The 26,588-nt window shown below is 35.5% G+C and overlaps 1 protein-coding gene across 3 annotated transcripts in view; it reads right to left on the bottom strand.

The window, feature by feature from the left end:
* Positions 1-1,510: 1,510 nt before the first annotated feature.
* Positions 1,511-26,588, bottom strand: part of Apool (apolipoprotein O like) — a 51,970-nt gene continuing 26,892 nt past the window's right edge. For all 3 annotated transcript variants that reach the window (XM_057760067.1, XM_057760065.1, XM_057760066.1), the window contains 7 exons: positions 26,165-26,284; positions 23,138-23,192; positions 21,572-21,670; positions 16,710-16,801; positions 12,400-12,513; positions 12,116-12,224; positions 1,511-2,057 (listed from right to left, as the gene is read on the bottom strand). In XM_057760067.1, coding sequence (XP_057616050.1) covers positions 1,969-2,057; positions 12,116-12,224; positions 12,400-12,513; positions 16,710-16,801; positions 21,572-21,670; positions 23,138-23,192; positions 26,165-26,284 — 678 coding nt within the window. In that variant the 3' untranslated portion in view covers positions 1,511-1,968. The remainder of the gene's footprint in view (positions 2,058-12,115; positions 12,225-12,399; positions 12,514-16,709; positions 16,802-21,571; positions 21,671-23,137; positions 23,193-26,164; positions 26,285-26,588) is intronic.

Raw genomic sequence — 26,588 nt, 5'->3', positions numbered from 1 at the left:
TTTGCAGCATGGTTTTGCATATATGCCCTTTCCAAATTACAGTCATTGAAAGCTCATATGAATACAGAATACCTTACTCTTTGCCTTAACAAAAAACATTTATTTTCACTGAACAATCTTCCTTAATTTATAATCTTTCTATTAGTGGTTTACTCTTTTTGGAGATATTGTAGAAGCCATGGTAGAAAAAAATTATAAGGGGCTTTAATCCCAATACTAAGGAGGCAGATGCAGGTGGATCTCTGAGTTCGAGGACAACATGGTCTAAAAGTTAGTTCCAGGATAGCCAGGACTGTTACATAGAGAAACTCTGTCTAATAATAATAATAATAATAATAATAATAATAATAATAATGGACTCTGTTTACTTAAAAACACTTACTTAGCTGGGTAGTAGTGGCACACGCCTTAATCCTAGCACTTGGAAGGCAGTGGCAGGCAGATCTCTGCAAGTTTGAGGCCAGCCTGGTCTACAGAGCAAGTTCCAGGACAACCAAGGCTGTTATACAGTAAAATCCCGTCTCAAAAAACAAAACAAAAAATATTTATCATGTGTGCACATAAGCATGTCACTGCCTTGTGTGCAGGTCACAGGATAACCTGTAAGATTCAGTTCTCTCATTGCACCATGTGGCTCTGAGGGCTCTAATTCAGGTCATTTGGCTTCAGGGAAAACACTTTTACTTGCTAGGCCATCTCTCCAGCTTTGTGCTTACTTGATTATGAAACTCAATTGACAGTGAAGCAGAAAACAAGGTGTGCATCAACATGCTAGAAGCTGATGCAGGAAGAAAGGCAGGGCTTATTGTAAAGCACTCCAGGCAGTGTGTTATCAGTGACTGAGGTATGAAGCATCCTTAATAATCAAACAATACTTGCCTGTCTCCTAAATATCTAACACCTAATGGCTATAATGGTCACTAAAGTATTATTGATAATCAATGTGTTTTACTTCATTTACACATTAATAGCACTTTAAATATGTACAGAAATTAAAGGAAGAAAGTCAAAAGACAGTTTGAGGGAAGAGGCTGTTATGTTTTTTTTTTTTTTGTATTGTGCTTTAGGATTTTCTTTAAAAAAAAAAAAACACGAAATCCATTTACCACTTGAGGGATAGAACTGAAGAGAAACCGAAGACTGAAGTTTAAACAAGATGAAATACAGTACTGTAAAAATGGAAAATCAGGGATCTGAGATGAAACACAAGTCTTAGGAAAGGGTGTAAAGAACACAGTGCAAAGAGTAACTCAGGAAGGTAGGTGATTGGACATGAATGGTCGGATCTAAGAATTGTACATTTTTGCTCGATGAAATAGGAAAGATGATGTTGATGGGTTTATGAGGCCTGAGAGGAATAAAACAGAAAAAAACACAACACCAAGGAAGCAGTATCAAAGTTGGTAAGCAATACTAGGACAATGTAGTATACAGTCCTTTTAAACAGATGTTTTCAGGCATTTAAGAATAGTTAAACTAAATAAAACAAAGACATATATCCAAGTTCATGTGCCATAAAATATGGATATTTTATTTCAGCTCTGGGGAAAAAAAAACCACATCCTTCTATCCACCACTCTAAGTTAACTGAGAATAAACTGGGAAAACTGAAGCAGATTCACATGTATAAATATGTATATTTGCATATGCATATTTTCATATTTTAGTCTTACTGATGTTCATATCTTCACCTTATTTTGCTTTCTAATAAATTCTCTTACAAGTCACATATATTCTCCTAGTACTTCTACTTCAGTTGCCTTATTAATCTCTTAATATTACTTGTGTTGTATTCATTAATTTGTGTTTTAACCACTTGCATCATTGGCCAAACTGTTTATTTGGAATTAAACATGGGAACATGTAGAGTCATGCTGTCAGTTACCCATCCATTACATGATCTTTCACCATTGTTTCCCACTTGGTACATCTTGCGGATCTCTCCACAGGCTCCCACTGTAGTCCATTTCAGCTTCTAGTGCTGTACATATCTTTATCTTCTGGATGAGACTGCCCATGATCCATGAGGTTGGGGTCAGGTAGAAACTGTGTAGTGGCTGATGAAGTATTAAAGTGAAAAAGAAGACATTTATATTTGGTATTAGGAATATAGAAATGAGCAAAACAAAATCTCAACATGAGCCTCACATGGGTGAGATAAACAAGTAAAATACATAGTACATTCTATGATGGTTAGGTGTTGCACAGAACACGAAATCACAGAGGGACGCATGAAATGTTGGGATAATTTCTAATTTTATATAATGTGTCTTAGAAAGGGTTTCCTGAAAGGTGATATTTGAGCAAAGAATCGAGGGAGATGCAGACATGTGCTCTGTAGATATCTGTGAGAAGTGACTTCCAGGATGAGCTGAAGGCAAGGAAGTGTGAGGCCCCAATACGACATGGCTAGAATACAGTAGACAAATAGGTGTCGTGTCGGTGAGTGAGAGAAGAGAAACTCACGGTAGTTCAGGGTCACCATAAGTAGACGAATGACATAACTGTGTTTAATCAGAGAAGTTTTACCTAAGTAAAAGAGACTATATAGGAAGAAAGAACTAGGCATAGCAGGTAAGAAGCCATTGCTTTGCTCCCTGAAGGATGGTGACATTTAAGAGAATTGTGAGAAGGGGCTATACCTTAAATAATTCTGAAGATAAAATGGACAGGATTTCCTAAAGGGGCTGACTGTTTAACTTGAGAAACTAGAAAAATTGAACTGACATTTATTGAGACAGGAAAAAAAATGTGATAGAGTTCACAGGAAGACTTAACTGGTTTATAGCAGCTCCAGCTACATAGCATTGAAAACCATGGAGTTAGGTAGCATTATATACAGCCAGATAAGGTACAAGAAAGGCAACTCTTTGGGATACTGTAACCTTTTCAGGTTAAGATTAAGAGACTATTAACAGAGATGTTAACAAGAAGGAAAAAAGAGTAAGAGATATCTTACATGCCAAGTGAAGTGATCATTTCAAAAATGAGGGAGTCTAAACTGTATTATGGTTACTGATGCGTTTCACGTGTTTGAGCTTGAGAACTTATTCTTAGATTTGATAATGTGACTTAATAGTCAGCTTGACAAATTAATTGTGTGCCAGGCAAGATAGAGTTCAATGCACCACACATGTTTGGGGTTACGTAGATATAAGTCACATTGCATACTGACCTATGTTAACTAATTTGCGTACATGCACAGTGGTGTTTCCACCATGGTGAAATCATCTAATGTAATGGCACATTCATCAGAATTTGTCCCTGGCATTAAGTAATGTTTGTCTGAATTATTCACATTTGGCAGATAAGGAGATTTTAATTTAGAGAGATTAATTTGACTATTATAATTCAGTTGCTAAGTGGGGAAGCCAGAGTGACTAGTCTTGTCAAGACTCCTACAGAGGCCTGGACTTTCTGAAAATGGAGGTTAGTATAGTAACAACATCACACACTTACTTTTAGCATTAGATAAGATAATGGGAGCAACATAACACATATACTACTTTGTGCATGGTAAGTAAGCAAGAAATAACAAAATAGTAAAAGCACTTCTATTATTGATTAGAAATGGAAGTTTACTTAGAAAAAGATAAGGGTTAGGGTACTTAAGATAGCAAAAGTAGTCATGTAGTCAACAACATAAGTTTAAATTTTCTAGTCTCTGAAAAGTACATCTACTAATTCCTTCTATTTTTTTTTAATTTTTTTCCAATGTCTGAATCATTTTTAAATGATTTTATTAATTTGGAGAACCATAGATTTTGCTCACAGAATATTTTCAGCTTTATAATTTAAAACAAGGGAAGAGCCAGGTGGTGGCAGCGCACGCCTTTAATCCCAGCACCAGGGAGGCAGAGGCAGGGGGATCTCTGTGAGTTTGAGGCCACCCTGGTCTACAAGAACAAGAGCTAGTTACAGGGCAGGCTTCAAAGCTATAGAGAAACGAAAAAAAAAAAAAAACAGTGAACACAATGATTTATATTATGTCTGTATTTCCAAAAACATTTTATATTTTACAAAGTGTGCCACTTATATATGAAATTATGAACAAATATATTTAAAAAATCAGGTCATGAACACTACCCATGATATTAATACTGTTCATCATACATTAGGGATTTTTTCATCTGAGGTCCTTTTAGGGGGGGACTATGATATAGACAAGTTTTTTAATCTCTAAAAAATTAGATATTTTATTCAGTAGTAAATGTAGGTGACAAACCACAAGAATATTATGCTTACATTTTTATTGCCAACAGAAATATTAAATGTTTTCATATTACCTTACAGATTATATTTTCAAATGGTACTACTTGAAAATTACAGTAGGCATTAATTCTGTTGCTAGATAATATTTTTAAATATCTAAATACAATAATATATTACTACATATTTGATTTTCATTTGAAAACTTTTGAAATGGCCTAAAAGAGGGTAAAGAAATGCTAATGGTTTTGTGCTTGTCAGCTTTTCTCAAATGTATCTTCACTGCCACCTGGTGGCAGCAACTGCTCAATAATGTGAAAAGTTTTTTGAACTTTTTTTTTTAATTCCTTGAAAATTTCTTTAAATTTTTCTTTATTTTTGAGAATTTTGTTAAATCGAATTTTTAGATTTTTGGTACTTTATTTATATCATTTCCACTCTTTCCCCCTAACTCCTCCCATGTTAACTCCACTCTCAACTTCATAACCTCTTCTTTACTATTGGTACATATATACATACATACATAATTTTCCTATCTTCTTTCAGTGAAAATTGTGGCTATATAAATTCTGGCTTAGATATATATAGAAATCTAAAGAGACTCTAAGAAAGCAATTACTGTTATGAAACTTCAGAAATACACACACACAACATAGTCCATTATTGTTCATATGTATACATGTTTAGGCCTAACCACAAGGGATCAGATAACCTGTCATGGGGCTTGTCCCTGGGGAAAACAGATTTTCCCTTTTTCAGTAGCCATTGATTGGCTACTATGTCCCATCCAAGAGTAGGGAGAATTTCTTATATGTGCACAGTGATATATGAGAATTATCTGCCTCCCATTTCCTACCCCTGTATCTTCCAAAACATACTGCTAACTTCATATCAATATTACTATTGTTATTATTAACATTATTATTATCATTCTCAGTTATCATAAATGGTTGTTTGTGTGTATATCGGCATACCACATGCATGCCTGGTATCCACCAAAGCCAGAAAAGGGCATGGGATCCCCTGTAAATGGAGTTATAGACAGTAATGAGCTGTCATGTGGGTGCAAGGCATCAAGCCTGGGTAATCTTTAAGAGAAGTCAATGCTCTTAACCACTGAGCAAATTCTCCAGCCCTTTTATTTATTTTTGATAAACCACTAAGTGCTGTTCATGCTTCCCATATGTGCATGTTTAGGGCTATCTACTAAAGCATAAGAAACCTATCTATCATCAGTAACCTTCAGAAAGGGATATGATGTATCATAATCATAGCCACTCCCCACTCCCTCCCTTTAGCTTCTGGCCCTTCCCCTGATATGACTCCCTTCCCATTTCAAACATTTCATATCTTCTCTCTTTCCCTCACCCCCTTCCTTTCCTTCAAACAATCCACTGAATCCAATTAATGTTTCTTGTATGGGCATAGCTTTGGGGTTCTCCACTGGGGCATGGACAACCTGCCAGTGGTCACCCCTTCAACAAAGGTGTATTAAGCAGAGATATTAGTAGGATGTGACAAATAATTACATGTGTTTTCTGCATTCAGATTTGCTTCACAGTGTGTGCTATAACATGAGGGCCTGCTTGTTGGGGCTTCTGTCCCGCCCGGTCCCCCAGCCATTTAGTCCCAGAGAAAATCACAGAGAGTCTGCATTAATTATAAACTGACTGGCCCATTAGCTCAGTCTTCTTATTAGTTCTTGTAGCTTATATTAACCCATTATTCTTATCTAAGTTAGCCACATGGCTCGGTACCTTTCTCAGTGGGGTAGATCACATCCTGCTTCTTCGGTGGTCTGGGCAGGAATGGGGAGCAATGGGCTTCCTCCTTCCCAGAATTCTCCTGTTCTTATCACACTGCCTCTACTTCCTGTCTGATTGACCTGCCTATACTTCCTACCTGGCCAATCAGCATTTATTTAAAACATGATTTACAGAATACAGACAATTCTCCCATACTAGGTGTGAATTTCCTAAGTCCTCTAACATCTCTACTTAATTTACATTCCTATCCACAGTCTGATCAAAGCCTTGGTTCACTCTAATTAGAAAGGTACTTCTACCTTTAGAACTTTGATCCTCAGAAATTCTTAAAATGCTGAACACACAGAATTACCTGTGGAATTTTCTTATAATTTATCTGAATAGAGGCTTCACTCAGAACTGAAAAGGCTGAAGCAAGAGGACTCCTAGCAGTACAAGGTTACTCTGGATTGCATAATGAGACCCTGTGTCAGGGTATGTGTGCATGAGAGAGAGAGAAAGAGAGAGAGAGAGAGAGAGAGAGAGAGAGAGAGTTAGTTTAACCCTCGCAGCAAACATGTGAGAACTATTATTCTCTCTTTTTTTTTATTTTTGTGGATGATGAAACTGAGTTACGGATAGCAAAACTGAACATAAATGATGGTGAGTATCTTGCTCCAGGTAATAGAATTATTCAAATACTGGGTTTGGTACTTATTTTCAAGTCTTATCCTAAAACCTGTGATCATAATCACCACCATTTCCCATGTCATGGAACTTGGTGATTATATGTGAAATGGAGAAATGATAAATTCTAAGGTTGAGATAATTAACCTTCAAAAATATTCTGTTACACTTAAACCCTAACCACCAATGTGATGGTATTAGGAGGCAAGACCTCTGGGAGGTAATTGGGATTAGATGAGGTGATGAAGTCCTTATGAATGGAATTTGTATCCAGTGAAGTGTCCTCACAATCTACTTGGTTCTCTTTGTCATGTGAGAGATTCAAGACCCCAACTGTTTAAATGCCAGAAGTGTGCCTTCATATGAACCTGGCCATTCTGGCACCCTGATCTTGAACTTACATTCTCTTGAATGAAAACAATGCAGTCTATATTATTCTTATTTATAGCAGCATGAACTAAGAGATATAATGATCATAAGTATCACTGGTATGCCTTTCCCACTGCAAGTCTCCTTAGAAGGCTCTTTATATACCACATCATCCAAGACAGGAAAGGTGTTCCAGATCATAGGTGGATAAGGAAAAATATTAGGTGAGAATGGTTTGAATTCTACTTTAAGCTGTATTTTGTTTCACCTTCGCCAAGATAGTTGAGAACTGACAAGACATTTAGAAAAAGGATGGCATATATTATATTCTTTATAAATATGCTCAACTGTAGGTTACTCAGAGAAAGTCTAAAAGTTGTATAACTTATCTTGATTAGAAAGGAAAGACGGAAGAATAGCCAAATCAGATTTTGCTATTTGATGACAACTCTTCTTGTTCTTATACTATTGTTATTAGAATCTTGCTCTTTGGGGACAGGGTCTTGGTATGTAGCCCAGACTAGAATAGGAACTCACTAGATAAGTAAGAGCCCATACTGGCTTCCAAGTCCCAAATCTTCTGTTTCAGTTTCCCAACTGCTTGGGTTGTAGGCATGACCTATGCTCTACGGCCAAATGGAGATTGAGAGAGGAGTAGGAGGAAGAGGAAATTAGAGACTAAATTCTGGTTTTATATGAGAAGAACTATGCACAATGGAAAGAGGCTGGACTGTGGCATCAGGAAGATGAGCTAGAAATATGGCGCTGCTACTGACAAATTGCATATTTTTTTAAAAAAAAAAAAGCTGCTTACTTATGTTGGAGTCCCCTCTGTGTGTTGCTTGTATTGGCTAATGAATAAAGAAACTGCCTTGGCATGATAGGGCAGAAATTAGGTAGGTGAAGAAGACAGAAGTGAATTTCTGGGAGGAAGAAAGCAGAGTCAGAGAGACGCCAAGGATCCGCTGAAGACAGACACTGGGAATTTTACCTGGTAAGCCAATGCCACGTTGTAGTAATATGAGCAGAGGGGCTGCATCCCCGGCACCCAGCCGCCCGCATGGGTAGCTTTATGCCCCGAAATAATTACATGGAAACTGTGTTCTTTTAAACACTGCTTGGCCATTAGTTACAGCCTCTTATTGGCTAGCTCTTACATATTGATCTAACCCATTTCTAATATTCTGTGTAACACCACGAGCTGGCTTACCAGGAAAGATCTTAACCTGCATCTGTCTGGAGTAAGAGAATCATGGCAACTCCTGACTTGGCTTCTTTCTCCCAGCATTCTGTTCTGTTTACTCCACCCACCTAAGGGTTGACCTATCAAATGGGCCTAGGCAGTTTCTTTATTAATGAACCAATGAAGGCAACAGATTAAAAAGAAATCACTCCCACATCATTTCCCCTTTTTCTGTTTAAACAAAAAAGAAGGCTTTCATTTTAACATAGTAAAATTACATATAGCAAAACAGTTATAAAGCAAGAATTACAGTTATAATATTTATATCTATTTTCTTTTATCATAACTAAGGAAAACTATAATTATCTATTCATTCTTCAACTCCATCAAAGACTCCAGAAGGATATAATATTACCTAAGCAAACAAGAAATCCATAACTCTAGAAATGACAGAGACATCTTGCTGCCTGGACAGTCACCCAAAGTTCTTTTGTACCATTGGGGCATCTGTCTTTAGCCTTCAGGCCCAGAGTGTTCAGCAGACATTTCCATGAAGCAGGAAATTTCAAAGACAGTTCAGTCACTATCTGCTGTGTCTTGCAGAATGTCTCGTAGACTCTTTCATAAAAGCTTTTGAATGGAGCATGTGGATTAAAGTGCTACGATTTGTTTGATGGCAACTAGACGCTGTGTGCCTAAAAGGAAGTCATTGCGTGCTGTGGCTCAGAGGCACAAGCAGCTCCGCCATGCTACTGGTGCAATGTGCAAGGATCAGAGGCACGAGCGGCTCCGCCATGTTGGACTGGGCGGGGCAAGTAGGCAGTACCTGTTTTTGACCTAGGAAAGTCACAGCTTAGATTCTTAAGTGCTTAGTGATTTAAAGGCGCAAATCAAAAGTACTCCTGGATAGTAAAAAAATTACAGATTCACAATAGGTCAGATTCAGACCACTAAATGGATCACAAAGTTGGATGAGTGTACGTAGGCTTGAGAGAGAGAAGAAAAAGAATATAAATAATAAAGTTAATGCCTTAAAAAAAAGGGTAAAGTCTTTAAAGAGACAGAATAAAGAAATAAAGAAAAATAAGCCATGTAAAAGTGGAAAATTCACAGAGAGTCTGGATTATGTACTTTGTGTTTTCTTTAAGGTTTTTGACTGTAAAGGAGCTAAATACAGAGAGACATTTCATTATATGGGCTGCCAAGTGGAACCAGAACGGATATCATCAGGGTATGACTTCAGAATTTGGGTCTAAGGATATGATGCTTTGGAAAGGATTTTCTTTTGTTTTCACAGAGGACGAGACCCTGTGGATTGTGTCTATCCCAATATGGTATGACAGACCACGCCCTCCTGAAAGGTTGCTGTAAACACCCTCAAAAAATTGCTTTAGTCAACTGCCCACTGAGATGAACCTGGCACACAACTTATACCATGAAAGACCTGAATAACAGCGCCCCCATTCAGCTCCCCATTTTTGGAGAGAAAAAACTGTGCCCATATTCCCAAATATTGTTTATAAATGTTTGTTTACATTTAAAGGGGGATATGATATAGATATGAATAATTTGCATTGGTATGATTTTAAGGTCAATTTTGTTATAAGTATATGTATTTCTGATCTTGATTAAGGTATTGTGATTGTGTAGTTCATTTAAAAATGTAATGTATAATTAGAAAATATAGGTTGTTAATGGATAATCATCTATAATAGTCAAATTTGTAGTCATGTTAGATTTTCTGGATATATAGAGATATATATCAGTTAGACAGACATTCTTCATATCTTTCAAAGACTGCAGAATATGGCATTTAATGTTTTAATAACTTAGGACTTTTCATGACAATGAGACATGTCTGCTCCTGGCAGCACCAATCTACTTCAAGAGGAAGATGGGCATCGAAGAGGCTTCTTATGGAGTTGGTTATCCATTTGGGCAAGAAACTGCTCTTGCCTGGACTGATGCATAAACTGGACACAAAGAACCCACAGAGAAAGAATTGCTGAACTTGACTAAAGGTGAGATGGTCTTTCAGTGTTCCTGATTCATGAAAGAGTCTGCGAGACATTCTGCAGGACACAGTAGAAAGTAACTGAACTGTCTTTGAAATTTCCTGCTTCATGGAAATGTCTGCTGGATACTATGGGCCTGTAGGCTGAAGATGGATGCCCCAATGGTACCAAAGAACTTTGGGTGACTGTCCAGACAGTGAGATGTCTCTATCATTTCTAGAGTTTTGGATTTCTTGTTTGCTTAGGTAATATTATATCCTTCTGGAGTCTTTGATGGAGTTGAAGAATATATAGATAATTATTGTTTTCCTTAGTTATGATAAAAGATAAAATAGATATAAATACTATAACTGTAATTCTTGCTTGATAACTGTTTTGTTATATGTAATTTTACTATGTTAAAATGAAAGCCTTCTTTTTTGTTTTAACAGAAAAAGGGGAAATGATGGAGGAGGGTCATCTTTCTATCTGTTGCTTTCATTGGTTAATTAATAAAGAAACTGCCTAGGCCCATTTGATAGGCCAACCCTTAGGTGGGTGGAGTAACAACCCTTAGGTGGGTGGAGTAAACAGAACAGAATGCTGGGAGAAAGAAGCTGAGTCAGGAGTTGCCATGATTCTCTCACTCCAGACAGATGCAGGTTAAGATCTTTCCTGGTAAGCCAGTTCGTGGTGCTACACAGAATATTAGAAATGGGTTAGATCAATATGTAAGAGCTAGCCAATAAGAGGCTGTAATTAATGGGTCAAGCAGTGTTTAAAAGAATACAGTTTTCATGTAATTATTTCAGGTCAAGCTAGCCGGGTGGCGGGATGCAGCCCCGCCGCCGCTCTTATTTCAACACCACGTGGTGATACACAGATTAATAGAAATGGGTTAAATTAAGATATAAGAATTAACCATTAGGAAACTAGAGGTAATGGGCCAAGCAGTGATTTAATTAATATAGTTTGTGTGTGGTTATTTCGGGGCTAAGCTAACAGGGTGGCCGGGATGAACAAGAAGCCTGTTCCCTGCAACAGCTTACACTCTGGGAGCTTTCCATCATGAGATGGGAATAACCACCACTACATCAAAGGTGGGTTTTCATTTTGATTTGTATTGATGGTTGAATACAATACTTATAAGCACTCTCTATCACAGTATATGATTTATAAATAGATCACAGTACTATTTCTACTTTTCCACCTCTGAATCTGGCAGATTTCCTTTGCAATGAAGCAGCTTATGGGTTGAATCATTCACATTGTACAGAAAAGCAAATCCATGCAAATCTGTGGCAGATGGGTTTATGTGACTAGGTTCTCAAAGCAGTTTTAAACATTTGGCTACATTCTTTTTGATCATGGTGGGATATCTTTCAAAAGTATAACTATTACTCTTTAGTACCACAAAGTATTAATTGTCAATAGTGAATAGTAGCAAAGTTGTAACAATGCTACATGTACTCCTTAATGCTGCAGTTTATTCTGGTACTGTACTTAATAAAAGGACAGACCAGGGAAGCTAAGCCTGACAGGAGACTGACAGGTAAATAGCATGAGAAATGGAAGCTGATATGCTTTATGTAGGTGTGACTCACACCTGTCAGTTGATAGGATTCTGAAAGGTACACTTTCCTCCTCCTGATAGAATAGCTCACATTTATAAAGTGATATTAAATGCTTCACTCAATCATACTGACAGTACTACTCTATACCCACACACGTGGAGACTCGTATTATAGCTACGTAGTGATTTAAAAGGAAAAATCTCAGGGATATAGGTCTCTCATAACCAAAAATAAAAATCACAGCATACATATGAGAGAAAACATTTAGAAAAACATGAAAGTTCAGAGTATCAACTATAATGTCCTAAAATTATTGAATAAAACTGAAAACAAAATTAAAAATTCCAAACAAACCTGCAGTAGATTCCGATTTAACCTTTGTTGCAGAGGCAAGTTCTTTTGGAAAAGACACTGAATGTTTCGAGTCAGGAGTTTTGGCATGTATTTCATCAGACCTTCCTACCTGTTTATGAAAAACATTGTTGTTTCAGAAGCAAATTATTTTACTAAAAGAATATAAAATTATACCATACCAAGTTATTGTGAGTCTTTCATTTATCTCTATTTTATCTTTGACCTCTTGGTAGTATTTGAAACTGAAATTTAATGAGTACTGTTTTGGTTTATTTAAAGTATACCTTAGTTCCTTCCTTTGGTTCGGGGAGTGATTCTTTTTCACTGCTTTTTGTCCACAATGACTTAATGGCGTGATAAATTTGCTGGCTTGTAGTATATGCCTTTTTCCCTGTTATCTAACAGAGAAAAAAATGAGTTAAATAACATACTTTTAAAAGTTAAAATAACAATTTTTCAATTCAGATCAGGTATTTTATATGAATACTTAAGTTGCAATTAACAATAAAAATATCAATGTCTAGTTCACATGATATAAAGCAGTATTTTCAAAATCTTATATGAAAAATTACTAACTCCCTAAATGGTGAATAAATATATAATTTATTTCACAATATAACATCAATTTAAATTATGCCCATTTATTTTAATATAATTTTAACAGTGTTAGGGATTGAACTCCAGGCCATACCTCAGCCCCTATTTTATTAATTTTAAATATTTTTTCAACTTTATAGAGGCACTACAAATAAAAATTATATCTATTTAAGTAAACAACACAATGCTTTGGTATAAGTTTACTTTTTTTATTCATTCGTGTAGTCAAGCTTACCAACATAGCTCATGAAAACACTTAAGATCAACTTCCTCTGCAAATTTCAGATATTCAATATATGCTTATTTACTCTAATTGCTCAGCTATAGAATGATCTCATGAACTTTTTTGTATCCTACCATTTTGCCCTGTAACTTTCAATATATACAAACATCGCCTCTCCCAGTGACCTTCCATCACCAGCCCCCAGCAACCACTAGTTTGCAATTTTCTTCTCTGTGTTTTAAATTCTCTAGATTCTATATGAGTGACATCACTCAAGATTTGTCACTCTGTGTTCTGCCATTTCTAATCTGGCCAAATGGCTCCTATTAAAGGACTTTAAGTGAAAATTGTATCTATAATAGTTTAGGAAGAAGTATTTTGAGAAAATAAACAGTTAACTAAGAAAAATAAGGTTTCTAAGATGCTATAAGTGTTTTTGCTTTAAACTTTATCAATCTTTCTCCATTCACAGAGAAACAAAAGACATAATCATTTTTCAAGAGAATGACATTTGTTTCTGGTAGAAAGGTAATGTTGGGAATAGTGGAACCTGTCCTTGATATCCCAGATGGAAGATCCTGAGTTCCACATTAGTCTGGGGTAACCTCTACTAATAGCACTCTTCCCTTTGAATATCTTTTGGTTCCTTCTTATTTTTCTCTATCCTTCCTCATGGTTACAAGAATATATTAAGATTTAATAGAAAACTTTATATGATTTATATGATTACACTTTTGACAAACATGTGTCTTTTCTAAAGCAATGTTTTCTTCTTCAAATTAAAAAGTTTTATTGGTTTTACTAATTATAAAATTTTCAAGTATAATTATAAGCAATTCAGGGTTGGAAAAACAACCCTATGGTAGAGTACTTGTCTAACATGCATGAGGTCCTACAGTCATTCCCCAGTACAGAAAAAAAGAGAAACAATACAGCATGGAAGCAGGTATAAACAATGATGAAATTAGCATCCTATTCCTTATACATACAACTGGGATCATTCACAGCTGCACTGTTTTCTCAGAACAAATTCTAGAGGTGAATTTCTATACTAAGAATCATACTAATTTTGATTTTTTAAAGATGTTATTATATTGCTCTTCAAAAGTTAGCAATACATAGCAGCAATTTACACTTCCACCACAGGCATACTTCTGTTTTCCTACCCTTTTTAACCAACAGCAAAATTATGATTCATTTAAGTCATTAAGTTTTTGAAGCTCAAAGACAAAAAAAATGCACACATATGGATGTACATGTACAAGGTGGCTTACCAGGATAGATCTTAACCTGCCTCTGTCTGGAGTGGGAGAATCACGGCGACTGCCTGACTCAGCTTCTTTCTCCCAGCATTCTGTTCTGTCTACTCCACTCACCTAAGGGTTGGCCTATCAAATGGGCCTAGGCAGTTTCTTTATTAATTAACCAATGAAAGCAACAGATTAGAAGGAAATCACTCCCACATCACATAATGGGGCAGGCAGTGTTTAAATGAATACAATTTTTGTGTGATTATTTCGGGTGGCCGGGACAAAATGCAGGCTCCTCTCCCTCAACAAAGATTATCAGTTTAAAAACCTAGGACATACAACACACAAAATCTAAGTGGATTCTGCAACCATTTTTTTTCAATGATTTAAAATTATTTTCCCTATTTGAAAGAAACAAATTGAAAATATAATTTTTAATATATTACTGTTGTAAAAAAATGGCATAGATCTCAACAACAACAACAAATCCTTAATACTAGTGAACAAACTTCCTTTAAAATAGAGAAAAGGGATGGGGGCCTGAGGGCATGGTTCAGTAAGGAAAGTGTTTGCTTTGCAAGCCTAAGAACCTTAGTTCAATGCCTATAACCAACCAGTGTGATAGTGTCTACTTGTAATCTGAGTTCTGCAGAAGCAGAAGCATGATGATCTCTGGAAGTAACTGGCAAGCAAATCTAAACTAATTAGTGAGCTCCAGGCCAATGAGAGACCCTGCCTCAAAGAAGGTGAATGGTGTTCCTGAGGTACTCAAGGTTGTCTTCCAGCCTTCACATGTACATGCTTACATATGTGCATGTAAACGCACACATGCATATCTAAGCATACAATGTGCATGGACATGCACACACACACATATAGATCTATACGATGACATTATTCTTATCTACATTTTACTCATCTATTTTTTATCTCTGTGTAATCATGTAAAGATGGCTAGAAGAATATTCCAGGAAATTTTGACACTGATATTTTTATGGATGTAAGCATATTTCAGTGGTTATATTTCTTCTAGTCTAAACTTTTCTGTAATGCTTATATTTAAGAATGAAGTGGTATCATTTTCATGAAAACACACACAGAGAGAGAGAGAGAGAGAGAGAGAGAGAGAGAGAGATTACTCTAAAAAGAAAAGAGTAGAGCAGAATCAGTGGCAGTGGCAGCAGCATCCACTGGGACTGGTAACAGACAGAAAATTGGGACACTTGAAGTTGAGTGTGACTCTGGATAAGGCAGTCCCTGGGAATCTTCATTGGGCCAGTGTTTGCTTATCAGCAAATAAGAACAATATAAAGGTTAAGTAAAATGAGCTCAAGTTTTTGTTCAGCATCAACATTAATTTGAGTGGCTAATTCTCATGTAAATTCAGAGGAAGGAGTCTTTTTAAAACAAATTTGTCACTTTATCCAGCAATTTTCTCAAGTATAACTAGATTTAATAAACAATTTTCTTTTCTCTTATAAGATTTTATAGCTTGATCACATTACAAACTGCAGAGTTCACAATATCCTTGACATTCTCAAAATATTGAAAAAAAAGCAGTCTTATCTACATCAACAAAGAGATACAGTAGTGAGAATACAAGTACAAAACATCCTTCTGGTACCAATATTTAAGTATGAATTAGAATATTAAATGTTGATAACTAATGACCGAAAAGAAGAAAAACTTGCATACCCCAAATCTGTGCTTCTGAATCTGGATTTGTGATAATAATAATAATAATAATAATAATAATAATAATAATAATAAACAAGGCAAGAGATATAAATTATGGCTTGACCAGTATAGTGTCTGAGACTCTGGGAACAACCCCTATTACTGCAAAATAAAATTCAATTAAAATGGTTCAAATTTAGATGTGCAGCAATTACAATTACAAGACCTTTTTTTCCATTCCAATGGTCTCAAAATTTAATTTGTTTATGTGTGTATTTTTTAGCCTCAGAAGTCTCTTTTTCGAAAGCCTCTAACAGCTTTTTGGTACCTTATTTAAAAGGAAATAACAAAATATTAAGGTGAAAAAATACCTGATAATGTTTGATGGTAACTTTGTAGTTTGTGAAATGTCACAAGCCTTGTATTTTCTGTCTGGTTTAATTATTTTTAAAGAATTATTTGGCTGCTTTTTTGCATTGTGTTAATCTTCTGAACCGAGAAGCTGCCAAAGGATATAATTTTCTGTTAACTAAGAAAAATTTTTTTATTTAGTTCAACCACGAAGCAGTATTTCTCCCCATAAATTCCAGCATTGTCTCTGAACTTGATCCGTCTCCTGCTTTTATATTGCTGAACTATAGTTAAACAAACTCATCCTATTTATTTTGAAGATCATAAAATTAAGAATGGCATTTTCCATGAAAAGATGCTATGGTCATTTTGCCAACCCAAGAGTTTATTCCAACTACATGCCCCTGAAATCAAATGTTTAAGGTTTTGTGTGATATTTAAATCTTTTCACACTGAGAGTTTAAACAAACACTGTTACCACGTAAAAGGAACTTACCTTTGCAATTATTACTGACTGAGCTGGATAACAAACAGTTGCTCCTAATGAGGCCAATCCTAGTGGATAAGCAATCTTCTTAAACCTAGAACCTATGAAATTCAAACAAATCATTCACTCCAAATAGATACCAGAGACTTGATGTTATTACACTGTAATATGTTCTTTGCCCCTCTTTAAGCTACCACCCTATGTTAAATTGCTCTGTAGTTAGTAATACCAATCAAGATGGTACCTAAAATTCCCTTAAGGTTCTCAATTCAATTAATGTCCCTTAACCATCATGTCCAATTTAAGAAAAATGTTCCGAAACTAATAATTATCTACACAAAGGGATTAGTAATTATCTTCATTTTTAAAAGATTATTTTTCATATCCTAAGAAACTTAAAATTATAATTATACTTTTTTCAAATATCTAACAAAGCATGATAGAATTAATCAACTACTGTGTTCGTCAAAGCAGGTTAAAGTGAAATGGACTCTCTTCTATATGCCCTTTCTGATTAACACTTAGAAAGGTGAAGGACCCAACTAACCAATCAGCTAACGACCTCAAAAGGTACATAACTCCTTCATGTCACTGAATCAGAATACTGAAGTAATACTAATTACAATTAGCTTGACATAATTAATGCATTTTCAAAAGTGCCTTAACTAAGCATCTAAGAGTCATTTTCATATCATTTTTTTGACAGTAAAATCTCTTTTTAAAAAATTTCAAAGAGAATCTTAGAAGGAACTCACTAGGTTCTCACTAGGAGCCTGTCAACTTGAAATTGCTCTGATTAACCTGGGTATAAGAAGTTCTGTATCCTGATAGAACATCCCCATTGTCTCAGTGTGTGGGTGCACCCCTCGTGGTCCTGAGTTCCTTGCTCCTGCTCTGTCTCCTGCTCTTGATTTGGACCTTGAGATTTCAGTACGGTGCTCCAATGTGGGTCTTTGTCTCTGTCTCCTTTCATCGCCTAAATGTTTTTCTTTGGGTTCACCTTCTTAATTAGCTTCTCTAGGATCACGCATAATAAGCTCAACATCCCCTATTCATGGCTAGAAACCAAATATGAGTGAGTACATCCCATGTTCCTCTTTTTGGGTCTGGCTCACCTCACTCAGGATAGTGTTTTCTATTTCCAAGGCCAGCTGGCCTGGGTCTGAAAAAGCATGGGATAAAACCGGACTTGCTGAACATAATGGACAATGAGGACTACTGAGAACTCAAGAACAATGGCAATGGGTTTTTGATCCTACTGCACGTTCTGGCTTTGTGGGAGCCTAGGCAGTTTGGATGCTCACCTTACTAGACCTGGATGGAGGTGGGTGGTCCTTGGACTTCCCACAGGGCAGGGAACCCGGATTACTCTTAGGGATGATGAGGGAGGGGGACTTGATGGGGGAGGGGGAGGGATATGGGAGGTGGTGGCGGGGAGAAGGCAGAAATCTTAAATAAATAAATAAATAAATAAATAAATAAAACAATGCTGCTATGAAAATAGCACCAAAAAAAAAAAAAAAGTTCTGTATCAAGCCCTGTCACACAACTTTTATCTTAACCCCACACTCCACCTAAAGACTTCCATAGAACCATAGTAATGCTGTATAACAATGGGAAATAGAACATTCATAGCTGAAAATTAGACTTATAAAACCACTGCTTCAAAATAATATGCATCCTAAATATCTGTCTGGGTATGTTGGACTCTGATGAGATTAAGCAATTACATGTCACTTTTTCAACCAAAGTACTGGTAACTCTAGCAGCTTTTTGGCCCCTTATTTAGAAGGGAAATATCAAAATATTAAGGTGAAAAAATATCTGGCAACGTTTTCTGGTAACTTTGCAGTTTGTGAAACTTTACAAGTCTTGTATTTTCTCTGTCTGGTTTAGTAATTTTTAAAGAAGCCTGTTATAGTCAGGTCGACAACAGACTGAGCTTGGCTAAGGTGGGTAGGAAGGATGCTTTCTGTGGAATAGAGAGAGAAAGTCTAGACTATCAACATATCCTAAACTGAATGGCAACTCTGCTTCTCCTCGGTATTTTTGTTTCATTTTTGATTTAACAATCCCAATATGTAAAAATTAGGATCTCTTAACTCATGAAAATTCCATGAACTATGGTGGTATATGGCAGGTTTTATTTGATAAACTTTTGAAAAAAATGGCATTCACTCTTTCCTTACTTGTATATAAGGAACAATTCTGCAAAATGGAGTTTCATGTAGGTTCAAAATTCTACTTTTACAATTAAGAAAGAATATTTAACACAGATACTAAGTAGCACTGTGCACTTAGAAATATGCAAATGGCTTTCTTTTATATTCCTATCTTCAGTACAATAGGGTTATAAGAAAGAAATAGTTTTCTTGTTTTTACTGTACTGTGATCTATATAAATAAGGTTTACATATGACCTATGGCCTATTACACATCGTATATTTCTCTGAGACAAAAGTTTCATGGTATTTACTCAAATAGTAAGCACGAAACATTCTGTATTTGCTATTCTCTCATAATTTATAACATTTCAAATAAAATATACCTTCAGATCTAATGTGTTTATTTCACTATCAACAAGGTTTAGATTATTCTAGTGCTCACATAAAGAAATACGTTCTCTTACCAGAGGATTACTATTTTGTAATTAAGAAACTAAGCAATACATTGTAGACAAATTCCTAAAACTCAAGGTATAAGATACAGAAGTGAGTTGGAAGAAAAAAGGCAAACACAATTATGCAGAGATAATCAGTTCTACTGACCTATATAGTACAGTGAAGCTACTATAGTTCCTAGTAACCTATTATATATTTTATGAATATAAAAGAGCTCAAGAGCACTCAATATAAAGAAATAATAATCTTATGGAAGACAGTGAAAATGATGATGTGCATATGAAATAGAGTTGTTAAATAGCATGCATAAAAGGAGTTAACACAGTAAATTCAAGACTGCTGCCATCAGCAGCTTCTGCTAGCATCTGCAAACTTCTCCTCTTGGAAGTCTGGAATTTTGGTAGGTAGATACTATTTACATGACTAGCCCTCAAGGAAACCTTGGTCACTCTTCTGCCTATAGTTGTCACTCAATACTCGGCTTTATTCATATCGTCTCAACTTGTTTCTGGAGAAATTAAGCATATGTTTTATTAGTCACTGGGAAAAGACTGCTAGAAACTTATAACTGATTTTTTTCTAAACTTTGCCCTATGTCATTTCCCCCTTTTAAATTTCATCCTATACCTCCCATTGCAATAGTTCTTATCCATGTCCATAACTACATACTGAGCCCTGTGAGTCTTTGCAACTAGTCATCAAGCCTGATTGCAATCTTATGAATCTGACTGTTCACATGAGAACTAGAGTCTGATGGAAAAGTAGGTACAGATTCCTTGTTTAAAAAGGTTTTAAAAAGCAAACATATCAAGTCTCATAGTGAATAGTGAATAAGAGTGGTAGACTGAGTTATCCACATTTACAGACTCCATTCCCATCTGGCTAATATTAATTTCAACTACTTTGGTCAGGATAAAACCAAAAGTAAACCAGGTTTTATATGATATAGCATGTCTTTCTCAAATCCTTAACAGAGCTTCCAGTATGAGTAGTATGACTAAGAAAAGCAGTTTTGAGTGGATAGTGTATATCTTTATATTAACATACAATTCTCAAGAATTTTTTGGTAGTATAAATATCTTTAGATTAAAAAAACAAAATTGCAATAACAAGGCAGCAAAAAGGTAAATTACATTTTTAATTGGAACAGTTATATATTTTTAATATTTTGTTTAAAAAAGTAATATCTTTGTACATTTTAATATATAGTCTTATAACTAAAAGTACTTCATATTTTCCTTTTGCAGTTGTACATTTCCCACATTCTTAACCTCAGGCAACTAACAGTCTACTTTCTGTCATTCTAATTCTGTCCTTTTGAGAATGTCATACAAACAGAATCAGACATTCACTGCCTACTTTCAAATTCACAACCAATGTTATATGTACCAATAGCTCAAACTATTTTGATTTTAAGGGGTTTTCCTTGTAGGACTGTGCCACAGATTCCTTTATCCACTTGCCTGTTTAAAGGATATTCAGCTTGTTTCCAGCTTTTATATGATTGACATTGCAATAAGCATTTATGCAGGGGTGTGTCATTTCTTTAATGTCTTAGTTATGGTTGCTATTGTTGTGACAAAACACCATGACCAAAAACCAATTTGAGCACAAAAGATTTTATTTGGCTTACTCTTCCATATTGTTGTTCACTGCTGAAGGAAGTCATGACAGGAACTCAAACAGGGCAGGAAGCTAGATGCAGGAGCTGATGCAGAGGCCATGGAGGGCTACTACTTACTGGCTTGCTTCCCATGGCTTGCTCAGCCTGCTTTCTTATAGAACCCAAGACTACCAGCCTAGGAGTGGCACCACCAGTGCACCATGGGCTGGGCCCTCCCTCATCAATCAGTAATTAAGAAAATGTCTTACGGCTGGATGTTATGGAGGCATTTTCTCAGTTAAGGGTACCTCCTTGCAGATAACTCTAGCTTATGTCAAGATGACACAAGACTGGGCAGCATATCTAGAGTAAGTAAATACTTGGGAATGTGATTCCTATGTTGCTTGATAAGTGTATGTTTAAATTTATGAGAAATCATCAATTTTTCAGAATTCCTATATCACTTTGCATTTTTCCCAGAAGAATAAAAGAATTTCAGTTGTTCTTATTCTTTACTACAGATAATATGGTCAAGCTTATGGTATGGTAAAAAATCTAAACATTTTACACTAACCTAATCTGATATTATCCAATAAATGTCATGAAGGTAAAAATCAGAACTAACGTAACAGAAAATATATAGTATACCTTTCCTTGCTGTGACCAAACCCGCCAGTCCTGAAGCTGTAATCACTCCCAGTTTAGGAAAAAAATCTTGAGGAGGATTCTTCAGATAGACATATGCATCTGAGGAGACCAGTTGAGAATGAGTAAGAGCGACTGACTGCAATTGGACATTCTATATAAGTGTAGTACAGAGCAGCTGGAGACTAGCATGTTACGAGAAGACAATAAAATGTTAGTGAGCAGTTTAAATACTCTTCAAATAAGGTACACAAGAAATTGAAATGGACAGAAACAAATCACTTAGTATAATACTAAACTATAAAATCAAATTTACCTTCCATAGGTCATTTAATACTTGCCTTCTTTGTCACATAGATTATTCAATGAACTATAATGCTAGACGGTATAGCTTAAATAAACTAAATTCCTGACTGTGTATGTTTTACATACATACAATTAACAGGCTTCTACTGTTACCTGTTTAAACACTGGTAGGATCCATCAAGAATTAACGGTATCTTCTAAAGGATTTTTGTAATTAGACACTTCTTATCACTATCTCCCAATAACCTCACATTAGCCATTGGTTAAAGATCATGATGAGAAGTAAAAATAGACAAAAACATATAAAGCATAATCAAAAGTATATACGCCTCAGTGTTTTAAACATAAAAATTGTTTCCATATCTAAAAATATATTCTTCTATCATAGTTATTTGATGACAATCACATATATAACTATGCTCCTCAAGATTAATGAAGGATAGCTGGGTATATTGGTGCATATATTAATCCAGCACTTGAGATGATAAGACAGGAAGATAATGAGTTCCAGGTTAACCTAGGCTACACAGTAAGATGCTGCCCAAAAATATTGATAGTTAAACCTTAGTGTATATTAAGTACTACTATTGCAAATAAAGTTCATTAAGTTTATTGTAGGTACCTAAATTTTTAGCTGATATTTCTTTCTGCTTTCCATATATGTTTAATTTTGCCAACAGCTCTAAGCAAGGACTATCAGGAAATTATGTCTGCTGCCAAATACCATCAAGGAGCTAAAACATCAAATACAATTACTTTCCAATATTAGGTGAAACATATCAAGATGAGTGATAGCTATGTCATTTCCCATCAATTCATAAAAAAGCATGATGAATTTAACAGATAATAACACTCATTTAAATGAATTAGCAAAGAGGGGATAAATCTTTACCTTATGCTTTATAAATATACAATGTGGACTTTCAGTTAAAAGTGACCTGAGTTTAAACCTGGGTATTGTCTCTGAATAACCTTGGGAAACTAGTTAAACTTTCTAACCCTCCATTTCTAATCTGTAAGAAAAAACTCTGCAGCTAGAACAGCAACACTCAGCAACCTAACAAGGACTTAGCATGTAATAAATTTCAAAATAAATAGTACATACCATTTATTTATTATTATTACAAATAAAACCCAGAATCTATCTTCTACATCAGTATAATCATCACAATGGGTAATATACTATGTTTATATTCTTAAATTTTACACAATATAACTTAAAACCATAGTATGTTTCTATTTATAGAGGGTTTACTCACCTACCTTTACCAAATTGTACTGTATCCACTATCCCATTCTTCATAAAGATATAAACACCCTAAACAAAAAAAGGAACAAAAGAGGATGTGAATATTTGAAGTGGTTGATTGACACAATAGCTCACAGTTTTGAGATTACATTTAGCTGTTGATTTAGTACTACACTCAAATCTACATCCAGATCTTCTGTTTGCCCACTGTGAGTACACCCACTTACTATATTATCCTTTCATCTCTTACTCTCATTTTACTTAACAGAGTAATTCTGGTGTCTTGTTTTTCTCATAGAAGTGGGTAAAGTAATACCTTTAAAATAATCAGTGATTTTACAGAACAGATACCGAAAACTTTATAATGGCCTGAATAAAATGAATGAATCTTATATAAATCATGAAGGGAGGTCTATCTCAGCAAACACACAACCATCTGACTAGTAAGGGTGCAATAGCAACAGCATAGTGATTTGCAGAGAAAAAACAAAAACAGGAAAGGCCTAATGAAAAGCACTTTATCTCTTACTTTCATTTTAGTGTGCAATTAGAATGAGAAAAAAACAAATGAGGCATTTATTTTAAATAGGAACACAAATTCTCCATAAATCAAGATTATATTAACCCACCCAAGGAATTAACACCCTAAAGCAATGGGTTTTTTCGGGGGGGGAGGGTGTTTATCTGTTTCTAACTTACTTGAATGCCAAGATACTGTTACATTCATTGAACAGTGGGTGTTGTCTCACTTACATTAGGGGAAATATGAGTGATTTACTCAGAATCTTGATATATTCCAAGCTAGATTCTATTGCACAAACAAGAAAACCAATCTAAACATATAACCTCCTTATGTATGAAATCATGAGATGGAAACAAGAATAACAGACATTTTCAGTGCAGAAAAACAGAAACAATTGTATTAGATGGGAATGAGATGTGTTGGTCTACTAATTTTGTCTCATTTTAAGAGGGAATAGAGATGTTCACCATGGCTTAAAACTATACAAACTCGCATAAAACATAAAGCGCCACTGAGACATTTCTCTTGGGGGGCTGTCTAAGAAAACATCGGCTGCAGCATTAAAATACTTACTGATCTGATTTTGTACCATTTAACCATCAAGGAAGAAAACAGGTCTTTGGGAAATTTTCTTTAGCTGTGTTTAGGAATTCATTTTTCCCCACTGGGGGGCACTGTTACCTTAGTCAATAGACTAAGCGAAGGCTAGGAGCATGCTCTGAATTTGCACTACATGATGCTACTTTTCACAAATAAGTAATTTAAATCAGACTTTTTTCTGAGGAATAGATTGCATATTTAGGAGAAAATTAGAGAGGAAAAGTTGTTTACATTGAAGATGAAATGCATTTGAAAGTGCCCTTCATCAACCTATTTGCTTCAGCATATTAACAGAATAAAATGTTCTTTCTGTCTTAAATTGGGTGATAGTTACAATAGCAATTTAAAGATCTCTCAGGAACAATTACCTCACTGAAGACACATCTGAGTACACTATAGAAAATTAGGCCTCAAGAGACCTAAATCTGAATCATCTTGTTCTTGGCATATAGCCTGAGGGGCATGACTCAGACCACAATTAGTTAAGATATTTCCCGCAGAGATCACATTATTAAGGGTGACTAGCACAACCAGTACCCTGGAATTGTACGACAAACACAAACTTTCAAAAATAAACCCATATTGCATTTGAAATCTCATACAGATTGATCAGAGTTCATCTAAGGATGCTATTTTTTATAGGTTCATTGAATTTTCTTGATGATGATAGGTGTGTGTGTGTGATGTGTATATGTATATACGTATGTATGTGTGTACGTATGTGTATTTGTGTACATATGCACACAGTGTGTATAAATTCAGGCAGAGGACAACTTTGTGAAGTTGTTTCTCTCTTTTCTCCTTTCATGGATTCTGGGGCTCAAACTGAGGTCACCAGGCTCACAGTGCAATTGTCTTTACCCACTGAGCCATCTCGTCAGCTTCAAATTTTCTTTTTAAAAGGAATATATTAGAATTATACATGACAAGGAATCTACGTCTAGAAATCTTAACAACATGGCAGCCTAAACATGGCCTTAGCAATGATACTATCAGTTGACATTTCAATTAGGATGTAGGAAATGTCACAAGGTCCCAGTCATAGATTAAGAGCCATAAGAAATTAATTAATGGCCTTTAAGAGAAGGGAAATAAGTGCTCTCTGGAAACAAGCCCCCTGATAGGCTATCGAATGCCAAGTGGTCAGTCCTAAATATATATACATATGAACAACACTAAACAGACTCAGCAGCGTGTGTGTGCACGTGTGTGCTCATGTGTGTGCACATGTGTATGTACATCAATAATAAAGGGGTCATGAAGTTGAGAGGGAGTGGTGGGAAGGCAGGAGGAGTTGAAGGAGGGAGAAGTTGGAGTAGAAATGATGTAAAAACAATACTCATGTACTGATGTAAATATGGTGTCTATGCATGAAATTACCAAAAAATGATATAATAAATGCTAAAATCACACATGGGTTGACAATCAGGCTATATTTGCTGGTGAAGTAAAAACTGTGATTATTATTCTAGAATTAGAAAAACACTAGTATGACTATTACTAAGATCTTCACAGTAAAGATGTTGACAACACACAACTAAATGTATATGACGATGATAATAAAACATCAGTGTGCTATCAGCTTCCATTTCATTCAACAATTTCAGCTGAGTCTAGTCTTCCAGCCGCACTTGTCAGGGTGTTAAAGATATAAATTAAGCTATTCTGGCTTCTCTAGCTCAGCCCATTTGCCCGATGAATGACACTGAGTGGCCTCAGGCAATACCACATGAATAGAAGAATCAGCTGTCTGAACTGTCATCATATCCCTAATTCTCAAAATAATGGGCCATTATACAATGCTTGATATTTTAAGCCACTAAGTTTCAAAGTGGTTTTTCTCTTTTAAAAATACATCTATGAATACCTGAAACAATCAATTAAAAACACTGCCATTTAACTATCAAAATAGACTTACCTTGCACCAGCCAACATAACGAACAGCTGTAGTACGGATTGATGCAAAGCCCATTTGTAAATAACCAGGCTGTTCTTCAACATATTTAGAATGGAGAGGTGGTGCAGTATATATGGGGAGCTGAGGAAAGAATAAAGTTCATGTCAAAAACAAATAGCTGGGATGCCTTTTTCAGCATTGTGTCAAAACAGGAATCATCATTGGCCTTCCATCTAAAAACCAGCTAAAACTGTCTATAGAATCTACAGATATGATATGATAAACTGACCATAACAACTATTTATAAAGGCAGAATCAAGTGATGTCACATATAGTATGATCCAGTGGGTTGTTTTGTTGTATTTTTTTTTTTAATTTGACAGGGCCTCCCTATGTAGTCCAAGCTACTAAGCTTCACTATATAGCTCAAGGTTCCTAGATAGCC

The sequence above is a fragment of the Chionomys nivalis genome, chromosome X, assembly GCF_950005125.1.
Source record: "Chionomys nivalis chromosome X, mChiNiv1.1, whole genome shotgun sequence".
NCBI lineage: Eukaryota > Metazoa > Chordata > Mammalia > Rodentia > Cricetidae > Chionomys > Chionomys nivalis.
This window is presented reverse-complemented; position numbering and strand designations above follow the sequence as displayed.